The 25,869-nt window shown below is 34.5% G+C and overlaps 2 protein-coding genes across 48 annotated transcripts in view; one reads left to right on the forward strand and one right to left on the reverse strand.

The window, feature by feature from the left end:
• SPRYD7 (SPRY domain containing 7) overlaps window positions 1-25,869 on the reverse strand; it is a 241,640-nt gene that overhangs the window by 128,867 nt on the left and 86,904 nt on the right. For 27 of the 47 annotated variants that reach the window (XR_004958150.1, XR_004958157.1, XR_004958156.1 and 24 more), the window contains 4 exons: window positions 25,021-25,137; window positions 16,226-16,331; window positions 13,846-13,974; window positions 11,521-11,702 (listed from right to left, as the gene is read on the reverse strand). Coding sequence is in view for 33 of the 47 variants with exons in the window: in XM_036250461.1 (XP_036106354.1) it covers window positions 11,521-11,542 (22 nt within the window). In the remaining 14 variants the exon portion in view is untranslated. Of the gene's footprint in view, window positions 1-7,945; window positions 7,975-8,496; window positions 8,520-8,790; window positions 8,815-10,194; window positions 10,331-11,516; window positions 11,703-13,810; window positions 13,975-16,225; window positions 16,332-25,020; window positions 25,138-25,869 lie in introns of those variants that run through there. The other 20 variants (XR_004958151.1, XR_004958146.1, XR_004958147.1 and 17 more) reach the window with 19 other exon arrangements.
• Window positions 526-3,578, forward strand: KCNRG (potassium channel regulator). Its single transcript, XM_036250499.1, is given in 6 exon segments — window positions 526-599; window positions 601-645; window positions 647-859; window positions 861-1,076; window positions 3,339-3,466; window positions 3,469-3,578. Coding segments are annotated over 6 exon segments (786 nt in total).

A 25,869-nucleotide genomic window follows, 5' to 3' on the forward strand; every position in this document is an offset into this window, starting at 1 on the left:
TTAAGCTCCTAGTTTAGGTAATGTTTGTCTCATCAGTGATCGAAATTGCTAAAGGGATTGTAACAAATGACGTTTCTCTGTAAATCTTAACCTCTGCATTGAGGAATCAGTAGATAAGAGGACTGGGGGGAGAGTGCTTTTCTGCTCCCAGAATTTTTTTTTTTTTAAATACAGATTTACAATAGCTTTCCATGAATTTTTTTAATGGAATACAGAAAAGGGATCTGACATCTATGCTTAGATATATTGGCAGTTTTCCTTAAACGATCTAGTTTCTCATCTGTTGCTTTTTTATTTTGTATACTGCAAGTTCCCTAGCAACTCAAATTTGCAAACACAACTATGGACACACTATTTGCCTTACAGTAGTTACCTGGAAATCTAGGTCTCTGTTTTTTGTTATTTTTCCCTCCCCTCCACTTATTAATTATATATAACTAGCAACATTTATGGTTATAGTTTGATTTACAAGTTCCTAAGTCTGTGGTGAATGGTTTGTAGCCTCTAGTCTGAAGTGAGAAAAGAATGAGTAGTCAGGAATCGGTCACTTTGAATGTGGGAGGGAAGATATTCACAAGGTTTTCTACCATAAAGCAGTTCTCGGTTGACACAGATGTTAGATGGCAGAGACCAAGAATTCAAGATGGATGGTGGACAGAGATGGTGTTTTGTTTAGTTTCATCTTAAATTTTTTGAGAACTCAACAGCTTCTATTACCTACTGATTTTTCAGACTATCTTAGGCTTCAGAGAGAAGCTCTTTTCTATGAGGTTGATCCTCTGGTTGATCTCTTAAACCAAGAACTCCTGCTACAGCCAAGACCTGCTCTTGTGGAGGTACATTTCCTAAGCTGAAACACTAGCCTTTTTCAGGGTGTTTGTCTCTTGCAGCAAAACAACTGACATGCTAACTGGGAGGATTACAGTGTTTATAGAGCAACCTTCAGCACTGACCTGGAGTAGTAACTCTTGTCCTCCTCAGATGACCTTACTTCCATTGCCTCCACAAAAACCTTACCATGACCTGGTTTTCCAGTGTGGCTTGGACCGTGTTACTGACAACCAAATTGTAGTCAGGTATTGTACTTTGCAAATCTCTCTTCCATACCTGTTTCTGATAACTCCTCTCAAAACTGAAAATTTCTCATGCCTTAAACTTATCTTGGAAAAAATGATGACTCAAAATAATGTTTTGGGGTAACCAGCAAAGTTGGGTAGAATGACCAGATAATTATTGTCCAAACTGGGATACTTTTCCCAGTGAAAGAGGGTATTATTATGTGGGGCAATAGGAATAAACCAAGACTTTCCAGGGAAAATTAGGACTGTGGTCACTAAAGTTGTAGGAGGAAATAACTTTATAGATGATGTTCCATTGCTAATGAATTTGGCTTAGGAATGAAACACTTTAAAAAAAAATTTTTTTTTTAACCCCCAAGAGATTCTTTTAGTGGCTGGCATACAGTAAAGGCTCAATAGTTTGTTCTGATCTCCTCATACTCCATCTGTATTTGTTTTTTTGGGCCTTATGATGTGAGTACTGATTTTTCTCCATTCTATTCTATTTTTAAATACCATTGAGGCAGATACATCCCATGGCAAATCTGGTATCCTTTTATATCATTGGCACTCTTAGACAACTAAAAAATATTGGGATAGGCTGTCAGTATGTTAAGGATAGTTGCTCCTGAGTCACTCACTTTCTTCCCCTATTGTTTTTGGCTGAACCCTAAGGCTAATTTCCACTGTGCTGTCAGTATTTTTTTTTTCCTTAAAAATATCTTAATGCTGTCCCACCACTATTTTACTAGCTGTGAAAGTTGGCTTCAATTTTCAGGAGGAAAAAAAGTCTGCATATATATATTTTTTTATCCTCACCAGAGGACATTTTTGCATTTATCTTCAGACAGAGTGGGAAGGAGGGAGGAAAAGAGAGAGAAACATCAATGTAAGAGAGATGCATCGAGTGGTTACCACCCACACGACCCCAACCAGGGCTGGGGACAAACCGCAACTGAGGTACGTGCCCTTAGCGGGAATCAAACCCGGGACTCTTGAGTCTGCAGGCCGATACTCTAACCACTGAGAAAACTGGCCAGGGAAACATTTTTTGATATCTACTTTGTAATTTTATAATTCTTACATTTTATTATTGAATTGCTTTGTTTGCCCAGAATGATTTTCTAAATGTGAGCTACAATAAACCACTCTATTTCAATCATAATTAAAAGGAGGCTAGGGATATCTCCAAGGCTCTTTTTTTTTTTAATTATTTTTTTAATCCTCACCCAAGGACATTTTTTCATTTTTTGATCAGATAGAGCAGGAGGGAGACAGAGAAAGAGAGAGAGAGAGAGAGAGAGAGAGAGAGAAACAGCGACGTGAAAGGGACACATCGAGTGGCTGCCACCTGCACGACCCAGCCAGGGCCGGGGACAAACTGCAGCCAAGGTACATGCCCTTAGCAGGAACCGAACCCGGGTCTCTGGACTGCAGGCCGATGCTCTAACCGCTGAGCCAAACCGGTCAGGGCTCCAAGGCTCTTTTTAACCCATAAAACTACATATAGTTTAGGTTATAGCCTAGAACTAATTTAAGTTAGCCTCTTCTTCATATCTCATAGACAAATGGTGGATACAAAGACATTAAAATATCCTTGATGGTAAATAAAGAAGGAGTAATACAGCTGTGTCTATGTGAATATATTATGTTGACATTATTAAAGCCAACATATAACCAACCTTAAAAGTTCAGATACATTTTTCTTGAATTATGCAGTTGGTTCTATCGAATTTCCCAGGAAATAGCCAGAGGCCTTTTGACCCTGTTTTTTGTTTAGCAACACTAGACAGTTACTGAGTAAAAGTTGACAATAAAGTCTTCTTGACATTTTATATCTGCAAAATTTACCTGAAGAAAATGCATTTGACAGGAATAAGTCACAAAAGAAAATGTGTAATGTCAGTGATGATAATGGGTAAATGAGACTTAGGGGAAAAATTATAAATGTATAAAATGTTCAAAATGATCAGATTAATTTAATTAATTAAAACAATATTTAGTAAATTTAATTGTTTGACCAAATTGTTTGCTCCAGAAAAGTTTCTCAGTGAAAATTCATCAATGTCAGTTATATTCCTAAATGTAGAATTAAAGTGGAAATCAAGGTGTTTATTTTCAGTACTCCAAAATTACTGATTTGGATTTATAAATGAAGTGTCAAAAAAAATCTGATAAAAGATGGTATGATGCCTCTATGTGAGGTTTTAAGTCAAATTTATGTGTTTAGGTATTAAAGAGATGCTTTATAATTAAACATTTTTTTTGTGTGTGTCCTAGGTATGTTTCTATAAAACCTGATAACCGAAAATTGGCCAATGGAACTAATGTCCTTGGCTTATTGACTGATACTTTATTATTGGAAGGCTTCCATCTGTTCAGCACTAGAACAGTATCTTCTGAAGACAAGCTGAATGCTATAGTTTTGAAAGAATAAAAAGGCCTGAAGCTCTCGCCATGAGCAAAGCAGTGAAACCAGAGGCTGCCATCATGCCAGAGCAATCTCAGAAAAAGAAATGAGTTTTTTTGTTGTTGTTCTCTTTTAGAGTAAAGGCAAATTGCCATCTTCTTGTAAGGAGAAACCACTTTTTAGGGCATATGTGTTAGTCAAATATGTACGCAGCCTAACTTTTTGGCCTTGTCTCCTACTGTGCCATTTTTTGGGCAGCCACACATTAACAATGCTTAAGCCATTCTAACTGCTTGCTGCTTTCTGAACAACACTGTGTACTCGGTGCTTTGGCACATATTCCTTCCATCTTTGGTGCCTCTTTCTATTTTTCATGAATTTGTACATAGCTTTCAAAAATGGGCTCTGGAATCATACTGATTGATTTCTAATCCCAACTTAATCACTTACTAATTATATGACTTAGGCAAGTCATTTAACCTATTTGTCCCTCAGCTTCATCTATCAAATGGGAATAATAAATAATAATAATATCCTATATCTTATAGGATATATGAAGATTAAAGGAGATAACACACTCAACACCATTTCCTGGCATATGGTAGGCACTCAGTAACTACTAGTGATACTAATGAAGAAGATAGTCCTTTTCCTCTACATAGACTTATATACCATCATAAAAACAACTTTTTCTCACTTGAATATGAGCTCCATCCACTCAATAGTGTTAACATTATTATGTGTAAAGCACTGTGCTAAGTATTTAGTGAGAGGAATAATATCTTCATTACTAATTAACACATTTGGTGAAAGCTTTTTGAATAACCTCTACTAACATTTAAAATACACATATACTTTGACTTAGTGATTCCTCTTATAGGAATTCTTCTTTTTTATGTGTCATTTTAAACAGAATAAATATCTAGAAGAGGAATCATTAAGTCAAAGAGCACCAAGTACTTTGTGCATACATAACAGGGTTAAAATGCCATTGAGTGGAAGCAGTTGAACACCATTTTGAAAAGTACAGTTAACTCAGTCAACAATGTCGTTAAACATTTGTTGGACACTATACTAAGTTTTCAGGATTAAAAAATGAGTAAGAAAGAGATTCTTATTCTCAATTAAGAACGTACATTATCATAACAGTAAAAGATTAGAAATAAACACAAAGTTCACTGATAGGGAATGGGTAAATTATGGTTCATACAATAAAATACTATGTAGCTCTTAAAAAGAACAGGGCAGCAGTTCACAAACTGATAAGGACGAATTTTCAAATATTTATAAGGGGGAAAAAGCAAGATGCAGAATAATGTATAATGTAAAAAAAGATATATTTCCACTTCATAGTTTCCATTTGTGAAAATATAGATATACTCATTTTCTTATATATCCATGGAATTTTCGCAAAGATATGGGGTCACCTGTGGAGAGGGACTGGGTGAGTGGGGTTTAGGTATGGGAGAAGGGCTTACTTTTTACCAGGCCATGTAGATGTATTATCTATTAAGAAAAAAATAGTCATACCTGAAAGATCTGAAACATTGTGTGTGTGTGTGTGTGTGTATGTGTGTCAGAGTAAGGGAGACTGTTATGGTATAGTATGGCCTATTATCTCATATTGACACAAATTTTACTCTACCACCTTTCCTGTAAAACCCCTCCACTTAGTAAAGAAACTGCATTACAGACATTTCTAGTAATTACTTACAGATTTGTATACTAGGTTGTAGGGGAAAAATATCCTTTAAAAAAATTTTCCTAAGAGTACCTCAAAAGATTATGTATAATGTAAAAGTGCAAACTACTTTAAGATTAGTAATGTTAAGGTTAGCAATTGAAAATAATGACCCAAATAAAGAAAAAAATTTTTGCCTGGCTGGTGTGGCTCAGTGGACTGAGAGGTCCCTTTTTGATTCCTGGTGAGGGCACATGACCTGGTTGCAGGGGGCGTGCGGCAGGCAGCCGATGGATGTTTCTCTCTCACATTGATGTTTCTAACTCTCTTTGCTTTGCTCTCTCTCTAAAGAATGAATAAACACATATTTCCAAAAAAGAAAAAAAGCTTTATGAGTGTTTTGTTTTTGGTGTCACATGTCTTTTTTTTTTCTGCAGAAAAGCCAACAGCATGGAATGACCTGGAGACCATTATGCTAAGTGAAATAAGCCAGTCAGAGAAAGACAAATATCACATGATCTCACTTATATGTGGAATCTAATGAACAAAACAGAAACAGAGACATGAAAGCATGGAACAGACTGACAGATCTCAGAGGGATGGAGGGCAGGGGGTGGGGACTGGAAGAGATTAACCAATGAATTTATATGCATGTATGCATAGCCCAAGGACACAGATAATAGTGTGGTGAAGGCCTGGGGTCCATGGGGGCTAGGTGGAGGGGGAAAGGGTGGGGGAAATAGGGGATATCTATAATAATGTCAACAATTAAAAAAATAATAAAATAAAATTTCCTAACAGTACTTCAAAAGATTATCTATAACTTAAAAATGCAAAATACTTTAAGAGTAGTAATGTTAAGGTTAGCGACTGATAATAATCCAAATAAGAATAAAGAACTTTATGAATAAGCATTTTATTTTTGGTAGCACTTATCCTCTCTTTCCTGCAGAAAGCCAATTTAGTTGTTTTAGTGTGTCATCTTAGTCTTTGGGATGATGTGTTTGGTCTGATTCCCTTGCTAGCATCATATTCTAGGATACAATATTTCTATTCTGTTAAATTTTTGGCATGTATGTGATTTAACTAGTTGAGTGTAGTTGGCATGGTTATATATGTAACACTGTTTAATTTTCTATAGTGCTTTGCTGGTAAGATTATTAAAAACTGATAACTGACTAAAAATACTGAAACAAAAAATATTGTAACAGGAAATATTTGAACTGCTATTAATGTGTTCTTAGTCATTCACATTTGCAGAAAACTAGTTTGATGAGAAATGTTCTTTCTCGTGTGCTAATAAAAACATATTGCCTATGGAAACATTTATTAATTAATTCATTCAAAAAATATTTATTGACATTTGCTGTGTGTCAAATACTATTCTGGACTCTGGAGATATTGCAAAGAACAAAACAATACCTTCCCTTCTGGAGCTTACTACAAATATAACTCATAACATTGACAATGGGTTCAAATTAAAATTAAACCTTTTATTAGGTAGTGTCTAAAAGTCATGAGTTCACAATGTAGAGGTTTTTAGGAGAGAGACTGCCACACTTAAAAAAATATTCATTATAGTGGAAGTGTACTTGCAGAGTGGATTGAGTTTTTTATTTTAGTAAATATTTTAGAGATTATCTCATCTGGAAACACATCTGTCAAGATCACCTCAGTAAGCCTTTAGCGTTCACTCTAAAATAGAATGGGTCATTGTGATTGGAATGTGAGGACATGCAAAAAACTGAGTCTTGTTTAAGAAAGGGAGGCAGGCAAATGAAGTTAGAAGAAAACAGGTATGTGTTAGATGTACCACAGGTAAATTAAAAACTCTTGCTTGCTTTAGGGGAAAAAAGATTAACATTTTCTGGGCACCAGTTAACTCTTAACTTCTTGAATGAAATGACTGGTCAATTTTATTTTCAGTTATAAGAAAATAATGGTAGAAGTTTGTTTTTGCCAACCATGCTGAAAACTTTGTTCATCAAATCATATATACCTAACAATCCACTTCATATACACAAGTACGAATCATCACAATGACATGTTAATGTTTGTCAGTCTTAACTGTACCATCAATAGTTGGGCCTCCCTGTTCTCCCATTTCTCTTTTGTTTTAGCTTCTTTCCATCAACCACAGTTTCATTTCTGATAAGGCACTAAAGATTTTAGCTTATTCTTGCACCTCAACAATTTACCTTGTAAGAAATTGGAAGTTCTCCCTCAAAGATTTTCTGAAAAGAAGCTCTAGTGTTAAATTTTACTCTTAAATTTAATATACAAGTCATAAGAAAGAGTTCCTAGGGTATGTTAAAATAAGAATGAATTTGGGCTGCTTTGAAAATATATCTGAAGTCAGGAGACTAAAGTAATGTAAAATGGTAAAGGCAAAGCAGCTTGAGAAATCTGGTTTGGCAAATAATAGCTGTTTCTAATTTGTATTGTACACTATTTACATCTGACAAACTTTAGCTTCACTTTGTAAATTTTTGTATTGATACTCTATCATAAAATAGAGATGGTCACATCACTAGAGACTGCTGGGATAATAAAAGTCTTGTTAAGAGCACTCTAAATCTCCCATATTCTGTTATTTTTCCTCTATGTTGGGGAAGTTGACTCTGTAATAGCAAGTTTAGCAATGTAGAAGCCACTAAGGAAATAATTTTTTTTAAAAAATGAGGAAATTTTATTACCTTCCTGGAACCAAAGAAGCCATGAAAGAGAACAATATGACACCAAATTTAGTGTTTTAAACAAAACATAATTACCAGCTCTGCCATAGAACTACACCTCACGAATTATTTGGTCTTCTATTGGACCTACTAGAGATGAAAAGTTATGTACAAATTTCACCAGAAATCTCATCATCTCATAATTATTAAGCTTTGAAAATGCCTTAATATAAAGGATGACATAGATCCAACCACAGAAGTCTTTAAACAGATAACAAGCTAACACCTTACATGGTAAAAATGAAATGAGTAGTAAGCATGGCAAAGAATAAACAAGCGATAACATGCAGCAAAATAAAGAGGACTTCACTCCCAAAACTAAAATGTGCCTAAGACTTGTTTAATCAGAGAGAGCTTTTAGGTAGGCAACATTCAGCACCTTCAGATTTCATACTAGTATCTCAAGTCCAGAAATCATTGTTTCAAAGTGGCTTTTTACTCTATCAGTTGAGTAACCAAGTGTTACTCTCCATCACAGCCTGGCAAGGATTTGAGTTTCTTTAGGTTCCCAAGTTGGAAACCAAATAGGACAGGTTTGTCTCACCCTTCTTGTAATAAGAAACCCCAAGAAAGTCACTGCCATGTCTGAGGTTCCACAATTTTTTTTTTAATCCTCACCTGAGGCCACTTTTCCACTGATTTTCAGATGGGGGGTGGGTGGGGGGGAGAAACATTGATGTGAGAGAGATATACTGATTAGTTGCCTTCCACACGACTCTCACCAGGGCCGGGACCCAAACTACAACTGAGGCATGTGCCCTCGATGGAGATGGAATCTGTGACCCTTTGGTCCGTGGGTCGACGTTCTCTAATCGCTGAGCAAAACTGGCCAGGGCTCCAGAAGTTCTTTTTAAAATGAAGGCAGGGACTGTGCTTTATACTGTCTTTATATTCCCCCACAATGCTGGACATTCAACAGTCCAAACTGAACTGGAATAAAAAATTTGGAATGCTACAGTATCAGTGAACAGGCATTTGGAAAAACAAGAATTATAGTAAATTCAAAGATGGATGAGGATAGTTTATATAAAGAATCTGAAAGACTTGATTCAATTTCAAGACTACAGAAAAAAAATACCACCACCATAGTCTTTTTCTATAAGATGTTTACTTGGGTGATTACAAAGTGAGATAAGGCTGGCTGGTGTGACTCAGTGGTTGAGCACTGACCCATGCACCAAGAGGTCACCGGTTTGATTCCTGGTTAGGGCACACGCCCAGGTTGTGGGCCCGATCCCAGTTGGGGCATGCAGGAAGCGGCCAATCAATGTCCTCTCTCATCAATGTTTCTCTCTCTCTCTCCCTTCCTCTCTAAAATCAATAAAGAAAAATTAAAAAAAAAACAAAAACAAAATGAGATAAAAAATATAGATGTATAGAGAAATACTAACTAGTTGAAAATTACACAAAAGTATACATTTAATCAATAAAACAGCCCCGTCAAATTTGGAATATACAGAATTTCCTAATAAAAATGCAATGCTACAAGAGCGCTTAGTAATTAAATAAACATTAAAGGAATATGAGTTTGGAATGAATGTTATATGACTATGATGGATATTAAATCTTGACTTATCTCCATAAGAGAGTCATGAAAAAAGAGAGTAGAAGTCAGTAGGTCAGGCATTAAAGTTAGATGTAACTAGGATGGACATACAGAAAAAAATGTTCCCATTTCTGGATCACCTGATTTGAAGTCATAGATAGGTTGACTGAACTTGGATTAATCACATGGTTCAAGGATTGAAGTGAATTGGTCTAAAAGGTTCTGGTATACCCAGAAGACACATTACTGTGTTTAAAAGGCTGCTTGGAAGCACAAATTAAAATTTAAGGTTTTCTTACATATCATTAAAATAGAACATTAAAAATCAACTAAAGATACAGAATAATATGGTATTTCTGTCTAATGACATGCAACTATTTTTCATGGCAGGTAATAACTAGGTAAATAGAGCAAGGTACTTTGCTTTTCTAATAGGAATCCTACAAAACAAGGTTTAGCTCTTAGAAAAACAAAATATTTGCTTTCAAATAATTAAACAAATATTTTTATTTTATTATACGTATATATTTTTGCTTTGGTCATTTTTTAAACTCCTGCCTACAATTAAGCAGTACTGAGTTCCTAGTTGATTATCTTTGGCTAACACTTTTCTTCAGAAGCAAGCCTAATTTAGGGTGAGAAAGAGGAAAAAGTTCCAGACCTCTTAGAACCTTCATTTCCTCTTAACTGTGTTTCTCCATCAAAAACAAGTATTCAAAATAAGGAATCCCAATTATCTAAACCTTTTTTGGCTAGCTTCCGGAATTTCTTGTTATACCTCCTTCGAAATGCCATAGCTGTACTCTTGAAAAACTTGTCTTCCCGGTTTTCAAATTTCTGTTTATTATTATAGCTCTTCAGTCAGAATGCCAGGTCTTTGTGCTGTGCTATTTCTTGAAACTAGAGATCAGAACATTTCCCACAATTCAATTACTTGGCTTTTCAATTTGAGAAATTAAAGCCATGTCAATTTTACAAAGTTTTAACAGACTGAATTATTTGTATTTGAAATTCTCAATTTCATTCCTTCAATCTAATACTGGAAAAGATCTTTGTTTTACTAATGAAAGTAGAGGTTAAGGTTCAAGAATATTAACACATTTTAGTCACTGACAGTCATAACTGCTACAAATGTAGGGATTTTCTTACAGGCATAAGCTTGAGTTATGACACCCCCCCCCCCAAAAAGGGGGAGAGTTTTAATCCAATTTTGGAAATATTTATTTAAGATTACATACCTAATCTAATAATTTATCTACATAAATGTGTTTATATATTTCTTTTTAAAAGAAAGGGATTTTAAAAAATACCTTTTCATTGATGTTTTTAGAAAGAGAGGACGGGAGAGAGAGATAGAAACATTGACCTGAGAATCAATTGGCTGTCTCCTGCATGCCACCTACTGGGGATCGAGCCTGAAACCCAGGCATGTGCCCTGACCCAGAATTGAACCAGGACCTTAGTACATGGGACAATGCTCAATCCACTGAGCCACACCGGCCAGGCTTTTATCCAACTCATCATGCTGTTCCAGAATTTCTCCTTTTGAAATACCTTTATTCTTTCATCTCCATTCTCATTACCACTATACTGTTCAGGATTCCTTCATTCCTAGATTACTGCAATAGTCACATGCCAGTTTCCTTGTCACTAGAATTTATTTTTTAGAATCCTTCTATATATAATACTGCCACATTTAATTTCCAAAAATTCTATTACTTTGTCAAATTCCACTCTGTTATCTCAAGAGGCTGGGCTATGCTAACTCCCTATTTCTTGTAGTATCGAGAGTCAAGTTCTCTAATTGGTTTTCCAGGCAAAGGTCCAATAACTTAATTCTAATCTAGTTATCCAAATTCATGTAACCTTTGCCTTAGGTTTTAAGACAAAGGTCTCGAGTTACTTTTGGGGCAATATTGCATTGTATTTTGGCTTAAATTCTCATCCACAAACCAGTTCTCTACTTGACAACTCAGTGTATTTTAATTTACAAGCATACAGGCCACAAATTACAAAATGAAGACATTTATTTTTATTGAGTCAGCAGTGACAATTTTCTAATTCCCCTATAATTCCCAAAACTTACTTACGGTTTTGTGTTGAGGGGATCATCTCATGTGGAATATATTGCCCCTTCCCTAGAGTGATCTGTTGTCAGGCACTACTCAGTACTGACAATGTCTGTTTGCATCTTCCAGTCTCAATCCTTTCTCCATGTGCCTTAGGTACCCCTTGTATAGTCATTTCTAGTGGATAGTGTCAAAATACACACCTAGAAAACAGATTATAAAGTAAATCAATATACAGGGAAACTGCTTTGCCATAGGACCATTATTTAATTGCTGGTTAAGTTCCTGGCTTTTGGCTAAATGTTAGGCATAATTTATACCTAGATTCTGGAAAAGGCATGTCCCTTAGATTTTACATAAAAGCTCTTAGTGTACATGAAAATAAATCCTTATCACATTATGAATATGATTTAAATATCTAGAAGAAAACAAATGCTGCATATTTATCTACAAGTTTCTTTGCCTTCTTAGATTTCTTAAAGCTTTTCTTGGTGTGATATAATCTCTAATAAAATTGTCCAAAGTTTATAAAAAAAGCTATTCCACTCAATAAGGTAGCTCCAGTAAGCAGAGGTCAGAAGCATACCAGTTCTTTTGAGACTTACTTTAAAAAGCTGCAGCTAATACTCAATACATTTGTTTTTGTGATTATAATAAAGGTGTTTTTTTTTTTATCCTCACCCAAGGACATTTGTGCATCTATCTTCAGATAGAGTGGCGTGGGGGGGGGGGGGGGAGAAGAGAGAAACATTGACATGAGAGAGACACATTGAGTGGTTGCCACCTACATGACCCCAATTGGAGCCGGGGACAAACTGCAACTGAGGTACCTGCCCCTAGCAGAACCCGAGACTCTCTGGTCCGTGGGCTGATGCTCTAACCGCTGAGCCAAACCGGTCAAGGCTGGTAATGGTGTTTTTTGGAAAGTATATTTTAATGTAAGGACTTTTCATTCTGATAGTTCCAATCTCCTCAAACACACAAATAAAGGCCAACAAACAAACTACACTTTTCTGGAAATCTTTAGATGATCAGTTAGATCAGTAATGGTGATCAAAAAGGAATATTAAAATTTTACAGGCCTTCCAACTATTCATACCCCACCCACAGGTCTCTGACTTTAAAACATTTTGATGGGGGTGGGATTGGGAGGAGGGTGTCCATGGGGGAAAAAGGAGAAGAAACTGTAACAAAAATAAATTAATAAAAATAATTAAAAAACAAAAACATTTTGAAAGCCTGGCTGGTGTGGTTCAGTAGTTGAGTGTTGACCTATGCACCAAGAGGTTGCCAATGAGAAAAGCCCAGTAAGTAGTAAAAGGCAGAGAACTCCTAAACTACCAGGAAAGAGCGTAGATATTACACATTTATCTAGCTGGTATTTAGCCTTTCCAGAATATATTAATTTTATCATAAAGGCATTACTACTGATTTTCAGCAATTGTCATTTGTAAAGCACCTGCTATGTTAGGCAGGCTTGCAGAGTACATTATAAAAAATGAGCCCTGGTCAGTTTGGCTCAGCAGTTAGAGTATCGGCCTGTGGACCAGAGTCGCAGGTTCAATTCCAGCCAAGGGCACATACCTCAGTTGCAGTTCGGTCCCCAGCCCTGGTTGGGATTGTGCAGGAGGCAACCAGTTGATGTCCCACCCCACCCCCACTTCCCACTCTATCTGAAAATAAATGGAAAAAAATATTCTTGGTGAAGATTTAAAAAAGAAAAAATGATAGTACCTGCTCATAAGGCAGGATGTATTTATTGTTTTAAGTTAGGTATAGAAGCGCATGAGAAAACTATTTGTGGCTGGAAAGGAAAATGAACTAGGAAAATTTCATGCAGAGAGTAGATAGCTTAAGATTTAGACAGTTGAAGATGAAGGAAAGTATATTCTAGGAGTAAATAACTTGAGCTAAGGCTTGGATGCAAACTAGAATGGTCAGGAAAAGTATTTCCATTTGGCTTAACAGTACTTTGGTATTAATTTACAATAATTGGTAAAGTCAATCTCACTAGGGCAAAAAATATTGGGATAGAATTTTTCTATGCAACCCTTTCAAGATTTCTCACTTGATTTGTATAAAAGGCGTAAGATCCTCTGTTTAGGACAAAATTGTCTAATTAAGCCTAGATTTCCTCCCAATATTTTTTAAATCCTTACCTAAGGATTTTCTTATTGATTCTAGAGAGGCAGGGAGGAGGGAGGGAGGAAGAGAGGGAGAGAAACATTGATGTAACATCGATCGTTTGCCTCCTGTACACACTGGGGATGGAAACTGCAACCTGGGTATGTGCCTTGACAAGGACTCAAACCTGCAACCCTTTGGTACACAGGACAACACGCTAACCATTGAGCACACCAGCCAAGAATCCTTCCAGTATTTCTTACAAATTGTTTCTTCAAATCACCATACTTTGACTCTTGAAGGGCTCCAGGCAATCCAAATACGTTTTTCTTCTTTTAGAAATTAGGGCACCTTATGTAAAGGAAGGGAAACAATCTCAAACATGGATACACTAATTTTCCTACCCATTCCAATTCAAATTCTGCTTTCATTTAGTCTATCTTCTTAACTCTTTCCTACCTGATTATGCCTTGGTTGATGTTTTCTGCACTTGAGGTCTCCAATTCCTTCATTTCACTGAATTGATCTAATCCATTCTTTAAGCCTGGCTAATCTATCTCTAAATCTTCTCTGATGAGTCCAAGTCCACATTTCTTTCAGATTCTACTACACTTCAAGTCAGCAAGACAGACTTGACATTCCACTATTCTCTCTAGTTGTTTGCTGTATGTGAGTATAATGTTCCCATCTAGGCTAAAAGTTCTTTGCTGACAGAGACCCCCCCCCCCCTTTTTTTTTACTGTAGTGAAATACTGTGCATAGAATAGACCCATAATAATAATAAAAGATGTTCTCAAAAATACAAACAGAAAAAATTTAAGGCATTTTAAAGTAGTATTTAATAACTTTTTTTAAAAAAATTTTCTTTATTGATTTTAGAGAGAGAGGAAGGGAGAGGGAGAGATGGAAACATTGATGAGAGAGAACATCAATTGGCCGCCTCCTGCACGCCCCCCACTGGGGATTTGGCCCACAACCTGGGATGTGCCCTGCCCAGAAGCGAACCCGCAACCTCTTGGTGCATTGGTTGACACTCAACCACTGAGCCACACCGGCTGGGCTAATAACTGTTTTTGATAAAATAAAATTATATTCACTCTCATTTAGATTTTGAAACCCCAAATTATCACTTCAAATTTTTACACTATTCAAAAACAGATTTGCATGAGTAAAACTGCCCCACTCTACCACATGTACATAACCATGATTAAAACAAATCTGAAAATGTTTTCTATAATGGCAAAGTTAAACATATATACTTTTCAAGAGGTTTCCACATAAATGAGTTTACTTTTCCCTTTGCTTTAATCAGCAATATGTCAATATACAGAATTAATTGCAAAATGGATATAACAGGATGGGCAAAAGTAGGTTTACAGTTGTGAACATGCAAGTTTATTCTTGTATTATAATTATTACATTATTTTCCATACAAATAACTGTAAACCTACTTTTGCCCCACTCTGTATTGAAGGACAACTCTGTTCTAGGATTATAAAACGTTGGGACAAGACAAACAAATTCAACCTCTCAAGACTGAAGTCTAGAGAGACAGCAACTTGGTTAAGGTCACACAACTAACAGAACCATTCATAAGTATATGATCACACTAACTTCTCTGTGATAGGAACAGTTTAAGCTTCAGTATGCATTGTCATTTATACCTAAACACCTCATTAGCATAATATTCACAAATATGATCTTTATTTTACTGCATTATAAACCTTTGTTCTGCTTCATTTCATGGTCTTCTAAACCAGTGGGACAGTTACAGCTTTTCTTACATGCTTGTTATCGTAATAAAATGTACATTGATGACACTAAAGAGATTAGTATCAGAGGCAAGTGCTTCTGAAAAAAGTGACTTATTGGATAATGAATGGCTATACACACATTATTGAGAGAGACTGACACGATGGGAGGTTTCACTGTCAGAGACTTTAAAAATAAAGACAAAATGATAGACAATAATTTAGATTCTCATGTCTAGATTCATCAAATTAACCTAATGGACATTTTCACTTCTAATATCACTTGTTTTTCCACATTAGTTTTAATTCTTGTCTGAATTAAATTTAATTCTTTTGTTGTTGTTAATCCTCACCTGAGGATTTTTTTCCCCATTGATTTTTAGAGAGTGAGGAAGGAGGGGGAGAGGAACACCGATGTGAGAGACACACATTGATTAGGTTGCTTCCTGCACATGCCCCTACCAGGCTGGGGATTGAACCTGCTACCAAGGTACCTGTACTTAACAGGAAGTCAACCTGAGACCCTTCAGTGTGATGATCGAAGCTCTAACCACTGAGAAGCATTGGCCAGGGCTCTTGTATGAATTCTTAAATGAACCTTAATTTATTTCTTTAAACATAACTTTATTCAAATAATTTCTTTTCCATAGAAGCAAATAACAAAACCAAAGGCATAGTCTAAAAAGATTTAATCTAAAAAAAGTCATTTTACTGTTTTTTTGAAGACACTCATATTTTCAACTATGATAAATTACATACAAAAATACTGAATAGTAAAGGTATTCTGTGTGAAAACACAAAGCTCTAAAATTATAAAATTTGCTGTAAGAATTCTAAAAACTTTGTCTTACCTTCTAAACCACCATGTTAAGTAAATCAGTTAATTCATTCAATATTAATTTAAATGCTTATTAGATCTCTGTTATGTTAGATGTTTTAATTTTAATGTCCATATATCTGTAAAGAAATTGTTACTTGAAATAATATATCAGACACTAAAAATTATAAAGTATACAAATGAGTGAATTAAACTTAGGAAAATTTAAAGAGTATCATTTAATATAAAAGGATTATCATACTAAGACAGGAAATGAAACAAGATGAAAAATAAACTTATCCAAAGAAAGCAATTTCCAATTTGTTCAAACCTCTCTCCTGGGCTAATATTTATGCAGGATTTGACCAAAGATGAGATTTTAAGATGATCTCATCATTCTCATGCTTCCTTTCACAGGTCTCTGGATTCATTCAATTGAGCAATTATCTACCTAAAGCTAAGTGTTGGCACCGTGCCATGTGTTGTATTTTAGAATCTTGATGTCATAATCCTGTTCTATTGCCACAATACCTTAGGCTTTTTCCTTGTCTATAAATGAAGAGGGTAATGAATAGTATCTGGCAGCAAATAGTTAATTTTAGAAAACGTCTTTAAAAAGAATTTGAGTAGTAGACATTATCAAGTAAATTATCAAGAAATACATTTGTTAGCTATAAAACACCCAAATATTTTACTGACTGGTGGGTCATGCCTAATTTGGGAGGAATTAACTATGAAGAGCAACAGAGGCTACCAAGTGAAATTGACCCAAGAGGCTGCACACAGCAAGCAGGGTATTATGGCTAGAGATTCAATTCATTTGAGTGAGAATATCTTTAGGTCCCCCAAACAAATGGAGAGTCCAGAACCCAGATAATTTCCTGATGCAGGACAAAGCATCTGAACTCATGAATAAAACAGAAAAAAAAGCCATTAAACAATTTTAACACTTTTAAAAGTAATCAGTATTTTAAAAAACCCTGAATTATGAGACGGTTGCAAAGCTACCAAATACAAACCCACCTTTCACATTCTTTGGAAGGTGTCACTAACATTTTGAGCATTTTATGGCTTAAACATGTTAATTTTGTCTCCCCTATCTCTTGTTGGCTATAGGACAGAGGATGTAGATACAATCACTAACAGCATGAAATCTGCAATCAAACAGCCGGAGCTTGAATCCTGACCCCACTTACCAGTTATGTTATGTTAGGCATGCTATTTCCCTGTGACTCAGTTTCCTTACCTATAACATGATAATTATGTACCTCCACCATAAAGTGGTTATGAAAATTAAATGGGTTATTAAATCAAATTTTTGGCAAAGGACAATGTGTTAGTTATTATTTCTATCACTAATAGCAGCACCTAAAGCTTGGGTGGTTTCTATATGCACGTAAAAAAAATCAACTCTATGGGTATTAAAATGTTTTGAGTCATTTTCATTAAAATAACCACTCAAAATAAATAATAAATACTGGCCCATTTCCCAGAGGGGCAAATAAATATTAACATATGTACCAGGGCTAATGTTCATTATTGTATTTACCAGAGTAGTCTGAAAAGTACTTGAACTAAAAAAACTAAGAAGCCTGCCTTAAAAGATGTTTTCATAAAAAGTTACCTTTTCGGCCAAGTCATAACATTGTTTAATCAAATCTCAACAATGATTTGGGCTCAAAAGACTAGTAGATACATAGAATGATTATTTGATGCCAGAATCAACCAGACTTACTGCCAATTTCAGAGTGAGATTGAAGTCCCTGGGAATACCTCATTTAAATAATTAGCTGAGCACCTAGTATGTGCCTCGTAAGATGAGAAGCGCTCCAACTGAAATTCCTATATTTAACTACAGGAAGATAATTCAGAGTTGTAATTCTAAGCCCAAGCTATGACCCTTCAGTCTTATTAATATCCAAACACCCTTGAACATAAACATCAAAGAATGCCCCACTGATACTATGTATAACCCAAGTTTCCTCAAATCAAAACTGTATGACTAAAATTTTTCTGTAGAATTGACTCCTTCCTGTTAGTTCATCCAAATTCAACTTTATTCTCTTTTGAAGTCATAAGAGAAAGATGAAAACTAAATGGCCTTCAAAAGGTAACCCTCCTGAGCCCTTGCTGGGTAGCTCAGTTGGCTAGAGCACTGTCTCAATACACCAAGGTTGTGGGTTTGATTCCCAGTCAGGGCACATACAAGAACCAACCAATGAATGCATAAGTGGAACAAACTGATGTTGGTCTCTCTAAAATAAAGTAACCCTCCTTGAAAACAAATGCCAACTTATAAAAGCTTTTAGTATTTAAAAAATGTGTATGTTCCAATTCTAGTACTTAATGTTAATATTTTTATTATTTCATAGTTTCCAGACAACTGACATATGCTCCTGGAAACCTTGATCTTGAACCCTTTTGTAGATAATGTCAGTTCTGTTAAAACAACGATTATTTTCAGTAAAACCTGTCCTGAAACAAACAAACAAAAAATATTCAGAAGTTTTCCTATAATTTCCTTTAGTAAAGAAATCATCTTTTGTTAGCACACATTTTAATGGCAAGGATTTGTCCAAGATGATGTATTTTCATTTTAAATGTCTTTAAATCTTACCCCCCGCCCCCCATCACTTTTAAGGTTCTTGGTAAAGCAGTCCAACACATCCAGCTGGTATAAAACCCTGAAACTTGACTTCCGTTTTGTCATCCAGGGCAATATAGAATAAACAAGTCTAAAAGTATGTCTTTTCTGTTTCAATCACTCCTTAATACATTTAAACACCTATTTTCTCAATTCTCTGAATGCCCTCTAGTTAGTTAACCACCATACTCTACATGTGGGCCTGACATGGCCATACACACCAAGATTTCCAGTGAAGAGTGGTTTGAGGAAACAAGTATTTATTGGCACATAGCAATATGTTAACCCGAATAAATGAATTTCCATGCTAGTTTTTAAATTTGTTGAACCTTTAAACTCCAAATTAAATTATCTAATTTGGCTATCCAGAAACCAAGACCATCTGGTATTGCTGAAAATAAGATTATAGTGAAAGAGGTCTTTTTTTTCTTTTTAGAAATTTATTTTCTTAAAGAATATAGGAAGTATTACAAAATCATCACAAAATTTTCCTGAAGAGTGTAACTATGTAGAAAAAAATAAGTCACCAATTTTTAAAGCTCCAAATTCTTTGAGTTTTAGACAAACACATCTAAGAATCACCTACTCAAAAATGGCCCAATAAATATTATGGAGTTATTTGGTCCACAATACCTATTTTGATATTTTTCCTTTTTTTCTTCTTTAAAGAATGCAATACCCACTAAAATGTTGACAAGTGGCAAAGCAGGGTCTGACTTAAAATCTTGTACCACAGGCCTGTTTTGATGACCAACACCACTCTCCTCAGATTTTAGGCTCCCAAAGAAGTTTTTTTTAGCTAAGTTTCAGATTCTAAACCTGTCTTTCTAAATTAAACTACTAGTTCTTAAGAATGTTAGTTAAATTATAAAATATTAGCATGTGAGAAAAATAGGTTGAGACATACCATTTTGCTTACATTCTAAATGGGTCACTGTAACAGACAGCTCATACACTCTGAATTTATGTGTCATGTTTACATTTAACCATAGCGATGTTTGAACTTAAATGCCCACAATTATTCATAATTGTTTTTTGCATATAAATGTAAATCCCACTTTCCAAACAGCTCAGCTTTTTTAACTAATCAAGTATTTTCTTTTGTAATTGATTTTTTAGAGAGGAAGGGAGAGAGAGAAACACTGCCTCCTGCACGTCCCCTACTAGGGATGGAGCCTGAAACCCGGGAATTTACCCTGACCAGGAATTGAACTGGCACCTCAGTCCATGGGACAACGCTCAATCCACTAAGCCACACCAGCCAAATAGCTCAGCTTTCTGGTAAATCTGATGTGACTCGGGTACAAAAGAAACAGACTCATAATGTACTGATCTTAGATATCTCTTTTAAGCAAATCTTTAGCAGTATACATATTTCTGTAGTTATTTTCTTACTTTTCTGTTTAAAAACGCTTGCATCAGAATGCTTCTCACACTGTGGAAAGGTACCTAAAGGAATGATATGTAAGCGTGGCCAAGGAAGTGACAGGATAAACATGATGCATCTCCTCATATGCTCAAGTTTACTAAAATTTCTTGAGAAATTTTAGGTATTTAAATATTATGGAACAAATTCTATAATTCATGGTATTTCTCAGGTATATTTTAGATAAATGTAAAGAAAAAATTTCCGAGCTAGAACGTATCCTTTGTCTCTTCTCTACAGAAAGATGCTTCTTCTAGTCCCTGGCACAGTTATGAATCAGATTAAGAAAAAAAAATTTGCTAATCCAAGAATGTAACAAGAAGGAAATAATATAAATCAAACAATAGTAGTTGCCATTGGATGGTAAAACTGTAATTTTTTTACCCTTACCTGAGAACATTTTTCCATTTTTTGTTCAGATAGAGTGGGAGAGAGAAACATCAACATGAAAGGGACACATCAAGTGGTTGCCACCCGCATGACCCACCCAGGGCCGGGGACAAACTGCAACCGAGGTATGTGCCTTAGCGGGAACTGAACCCGGGTCTCTCTGGACCACAGGCTGACGCTCTAACCGCTAAGTGAAACTGGCCAGGGCTAAAACTGTAATTTTTAAATAGAATTTTCTGCCTTTTCCAAAGTTTCTATGCCCACGTATTACTTTTATGCTAGGAAAAATTAAACTTCTTTTTAAACAGAAAAACCCTTAATTTTTACATCCGAGTTTCATTGTGCTATTAAAGATACTATAAATCAGATTTTTCTTGACATAGTTTATTAATATAGTTTCAATATTAAAATAGATTTATATACTATTCCTTTTCTTATACTTACCTTTTGAGGTTTTGGGGGCTGGAAGAGAGGAGAATTAACAGCAAAACCTCTCAACAAATTCAAGAATCCTCTTTAACACTCCTTTGAAAACCTGGGTCTCTCAGGACCGCAGGCCGACGCTCTAACCGCTGAGCCAAACCAGCCAGGGCTAAAATGATCTTATTTTTGAAATGACTTAATTTTTGAAATTATCTGTTCAGTTCTTCCCATGATAGTTAATCCTTCATTATCACTTCTACAGCTCCTGAACCCTATAAAATTCCATTTACGGATTTCCAAAGGGGGTGATTACATGGTGCTAAGGCTGCTTCAAATAATTTTTATTTTTCAAGGATTTCTCACTCTCCTTAAAAACAAAACAAAAAAAACGTTCCCCCATTCACAAAAATCATATGTGCTTATTTATGATCCCCCCCCCCCCCGCCCCAACGAGACTAATCTCACATCCATAGTTAACCAGTAATAATAAGTTTAGCAACTGTATGCTGTTAATTAGTCTGTCCTATTTGGTAACTTTTCTCATTTAATCACAAACAACTTTCTAGTTCATTAATACACTTACATTAGTTAAAATTGGTGAATAATATTCCATTCAACATGTTAATCAGCTTTTTGTTAGATACTTAAAAAACTCTTTCCATCTTTTATTATCAACACTATAATAAACACATGGACTACTTCTTAAAAGAGTATATTTATTCATTGCTTTTACAATATTAGAAAATTAAAATAATTTATTCTTTTAATGTGCTAAAGTTCTAAAGATATATTATGGCTGGTCCAAACCTTATGTGATTTTATAGTTTTTCATATAACAGAAAAAAAAAACAACCTGATATCACTTGTCAGCATAAAATTAATATTTGAACTTTAGGACCTGACATTTAGTCTGATGTTTTGAAGTTCTGGATGTTTTAGTCCACCTGCCTTTTCTTCATTTTGTTTCTTAAATTTAAAATTTTTGTTCATATTGTTAATACATTTTAAAGGGTAATGTATGAATAAATGAGGCGCAATTAATGATAAAAGTGTTATGTTCCTGAGGTGTGTTAAGTGGGAGAATAAGGTTAAGAACTAGGGATATAAACTGTTCACACCATGGGAAGGAGGAATAATGCCAGACTTTTAAAGTCAGGAAACAGCACACAGTAGAAGTTTGGCTTGATTTTTCAAACTGCACAGAAATTACTTAGGGGGAGAACTGGGATGGTGAAATGGCATAAATAAAGGCACAGAGATAGAAAAACAAATGTACCAGTTCACTTGGAAAAAAATATGGGAAAACTTTAGAAAAGGTTGGGGCAAGATCATGAGGTACAAGCTAAGAAGTTTGAATTTTATCCAATAAAGAGCAGTGTTTTAAGAAGGTTGAATTAGTGGGATATACTGTAGCAGATGAATCAATTACAGGCAAAGAATTCCTCAGCTAAGATGCTGCAGAATAGGAATAAGTGAGAAATAATGAAGTACTTAACTATGGCAGCGACTCAAAGTTTGGAAGAGTCAAAAACAATGTTTGGGTAAGTGACAAACATGAACAAGTTCTATGTGTCCCTTGGAGCCATTAGCTTTGACTAAACTGGTCAAATGGAAAAACAATTTTAGAGCCATCAAAGTACAATTTGCAAAAACCTGATCATCACCTATACACCTATTAACCAGCCATTCAGACACTTTATATTCTAAATGGTCTCAAATGGAGGTTATTAACCTTAAGTCTGATTCTATTCTATTTACAAAGGTCAAATAGGCTTAGATGCAATCAACTGCATGAAAAATTAAATCTGTAGATTAAGCTAAAATTTTAAACAGTCACAAGATCTGGCCCCTATAAACTCTTCCATCCTATGAGCAACGGTTCTCTCTTATATAATTGACCTTGTATAATTACCTCCTTGCTTTCCTTTTAAACACCAAAAATGCTTGTCTCAAGGTCTTTTTGTAGTTGCTATATCATCTGCCTGAAAGCCTCTTCTTCAAGATATCTAATGGTTTGCTCCTTTATGGTTCAAATGTCATCTCTGCGAGGCATTTTCTCATACTATTTAAAAATGTCTCTCCTGCCTTCCAACCACCTTTATACCACTTCACTTCCACATCCTTAGGTTTATTTTTTCCATAGAGTCTATCACCATCTGATATGCCATGTATGGTACCTATCAGTTTTGTCTATTCTGTTACCCACACCTCACTCCCAAGATTGTAAGCTCTGTGTGGGCAGGCATTTGTTTTGTTCAGTGCTGATCATCAGCACCTACATAAAATACATTTGTACCTTTCGTTCTATATATGTGTTTAAATCTATTTTTAATATTCCTTGTCCAACATAAGCATTTTCACACTGCCAGAAAATACATGAAAATATAAACAAATAGAAAAATCTGTATAGACTATGTTAAAACTTACAAATTCTCTTAAGAAGTGATGTACTTAAACTTTCTCAATGTATACTACCTAATTACAAATACTCTACCTTCATTGCTTCAGGCTAAAATGGTATTTTAAACTACATGGAAACAACAAAAAAAACCCTACTTTATAGCTTACTATCAAATGCATTAAGTCCAGAAAAAAAATTTTAGTAGTACTATAAGAACTTATGGCCTTGAAATGTTACTTGTAAAATATAAGCATCACCAGAGATTATAAAACAACAAGATATAGAAGAAAACAAACTCCGGATTAAAAATTTCTACCATTTTCTAAAAATATTCTTTAATAGAATAATACATGCTAAGTGGTTAAATTATAAAACAAAGATATATGGAATACCTTTAATAACAAGTTAATTAAATTGAGGAACATTTAGTGTAAAAGTGGCTTAAAATTTTTTTCCCTCAGCACAATTTCTCAAACAAAATCTAACCCTACAGCATAACATAAATATAAACAAATAGGATTCTCCAGGCAGTTTACATTTTTTTCAAAACATAATGGTCTAATCATATGAAAATAGTAACTATCAGATTATTCAAAATCCTGCTAAATTAAGGGGAACCTGTGCTCATTAATATTCTAATCTAAGTGTATTACTCATGAAGTTTTTGCATAACTTGTATATATTAATAGTCAAGAAATATACCCAAATAGAAATTGTCAATGAATTTAATTTCAGTATAATTCAGACAATAAAAAGCAACTAACATGTCAACTTCCACAGTAATTTTAACAAAATAGGCTTAAACTTATTTATTTTGCCAAAATTTTCTTCATCACATATAGCCTTTAAAAAAAAAAAAGGACATCAGAAATCCATGAGATATATTTTATAATCAAACAAGGTAAGAATATAAACTCTTAAATTTCTGGTGGAGGAGTTAATTTTTTATTAAAGGGTCTCAAGTTGTTAGAAATAAAACAGAAAGTTTTCAATTGTAAACTAAAATTCCCTTGATAAAGAAGAAATAAGTATTTAGCTGGAAATGTACTGATGATGATCTCTTACTTCTTTTCCCAGATATGCAAGTATCTGTCTAAATACTTACAAGAGCCAAATCTACCTCAAAAGCTTAGGACATTAATTTTTCTCCCTTTTGTTAATACTCAATGAGAAACAACACTTAGAATAAAATATTTTGCATAAATAAAAAATAATAATATCCACCTACAAAAGGAAAAAAAAAATTAGAATGTCAACTTTTAAATAAATATATTACTCTAGAGATCAGTTTATGAAAGTGTAATCTTGCTCATCCAATTATACCTAAACTGGGTTTGTATCAATAATACTTAGTTGCTTAAAATGCCTATAATTGTGTAACAACCAAAGAATATAGAATGAAGAAAACCTACTGTTAAATATGGAATTTAGTTTAATGCTAAATTTTCAAATCTACTATCACATATCAAAACATATGTGATCTTAAGAGATTTGCATTTGAATATAAGATGCAAACTGAATTGTTGAATAAAATATTTCACTCACTGTCTCCTGGATACTTGCCTGTGGCCTCTGAGTTAGTGCCAAACTCAATCCATACTCCAAATAACAGGTTTAAGATGCTCAATACTGAAATTATTTGGCATTAACTTAGAAAGAAACCTGAATAAAAAAAATCAGAATTTTTTCACAAAGATGGAAAAAATGAAAACAATATACACCCATAGATAACTACTTATTCCTTACAAAATAAATAGCCAAATTAAGATTAACATTTTTATTATTTGTTCTTTATGTTTCAAAATTAGACAAAGATGGAAGTATATTAACTTTTATAAATAAAACTTCCAGTCCTGTTGAATTACTTCATGTGTTTCATCAGGTATTGACAAGTTAATAAAAGACTGGAAAGAAGCTGCATACTAATACAATAAATGTCAATGCAATCCTAGTCTTACTCTCCCAATATTTCAATTTTTCTCTAATCTATTCTCAGGATTAAAACATGAAAGTTTTCTTTTAGCTGTAATAGCCCCAAATGGTCCTTATTCACTCCTGGAGCACCTAGATATATTCACCTAGTAATTGTAAAATCCAAGTTTTCTCAGCCACTCAGAAAGCAGACTAAACTAAACACAATTTCCTAAAATCTGATTTCAAGTAAATTTAGAAAAACAGAAACAAAACAAAAAAAGAAATCTAACTCCTGAGGTATTCTGGAAAATACTGGACAAGCTATATAATTCATTCAGTAACTATTTCTAAGCATCTATGTGTTGGATCCTGAAATATTTTTAGTGAAACCAAAAACTATCATATATTTGTTACAGTCTTTCATAAAATGGTTGAAATGAAATAAAGGAAACAGGTTAAGAGCTTGATGAATGATTTATA

This window comes from Molossus molossus, unplaced genomic scaffold (genome assembly GCF_014108415.1).
Source record: "Molossus molossus isolate mMolMol1 unplaced genomic scaffold, mMolMol1.p scaffold_m16_p_9, whole genome shotgun sequence".
Taxonomy (NCBI): Eukaryota; Metazoa; Chordata; class Mammalia; order Chiroptera; family Molossidae; genus Molossus; species Molossus molossus.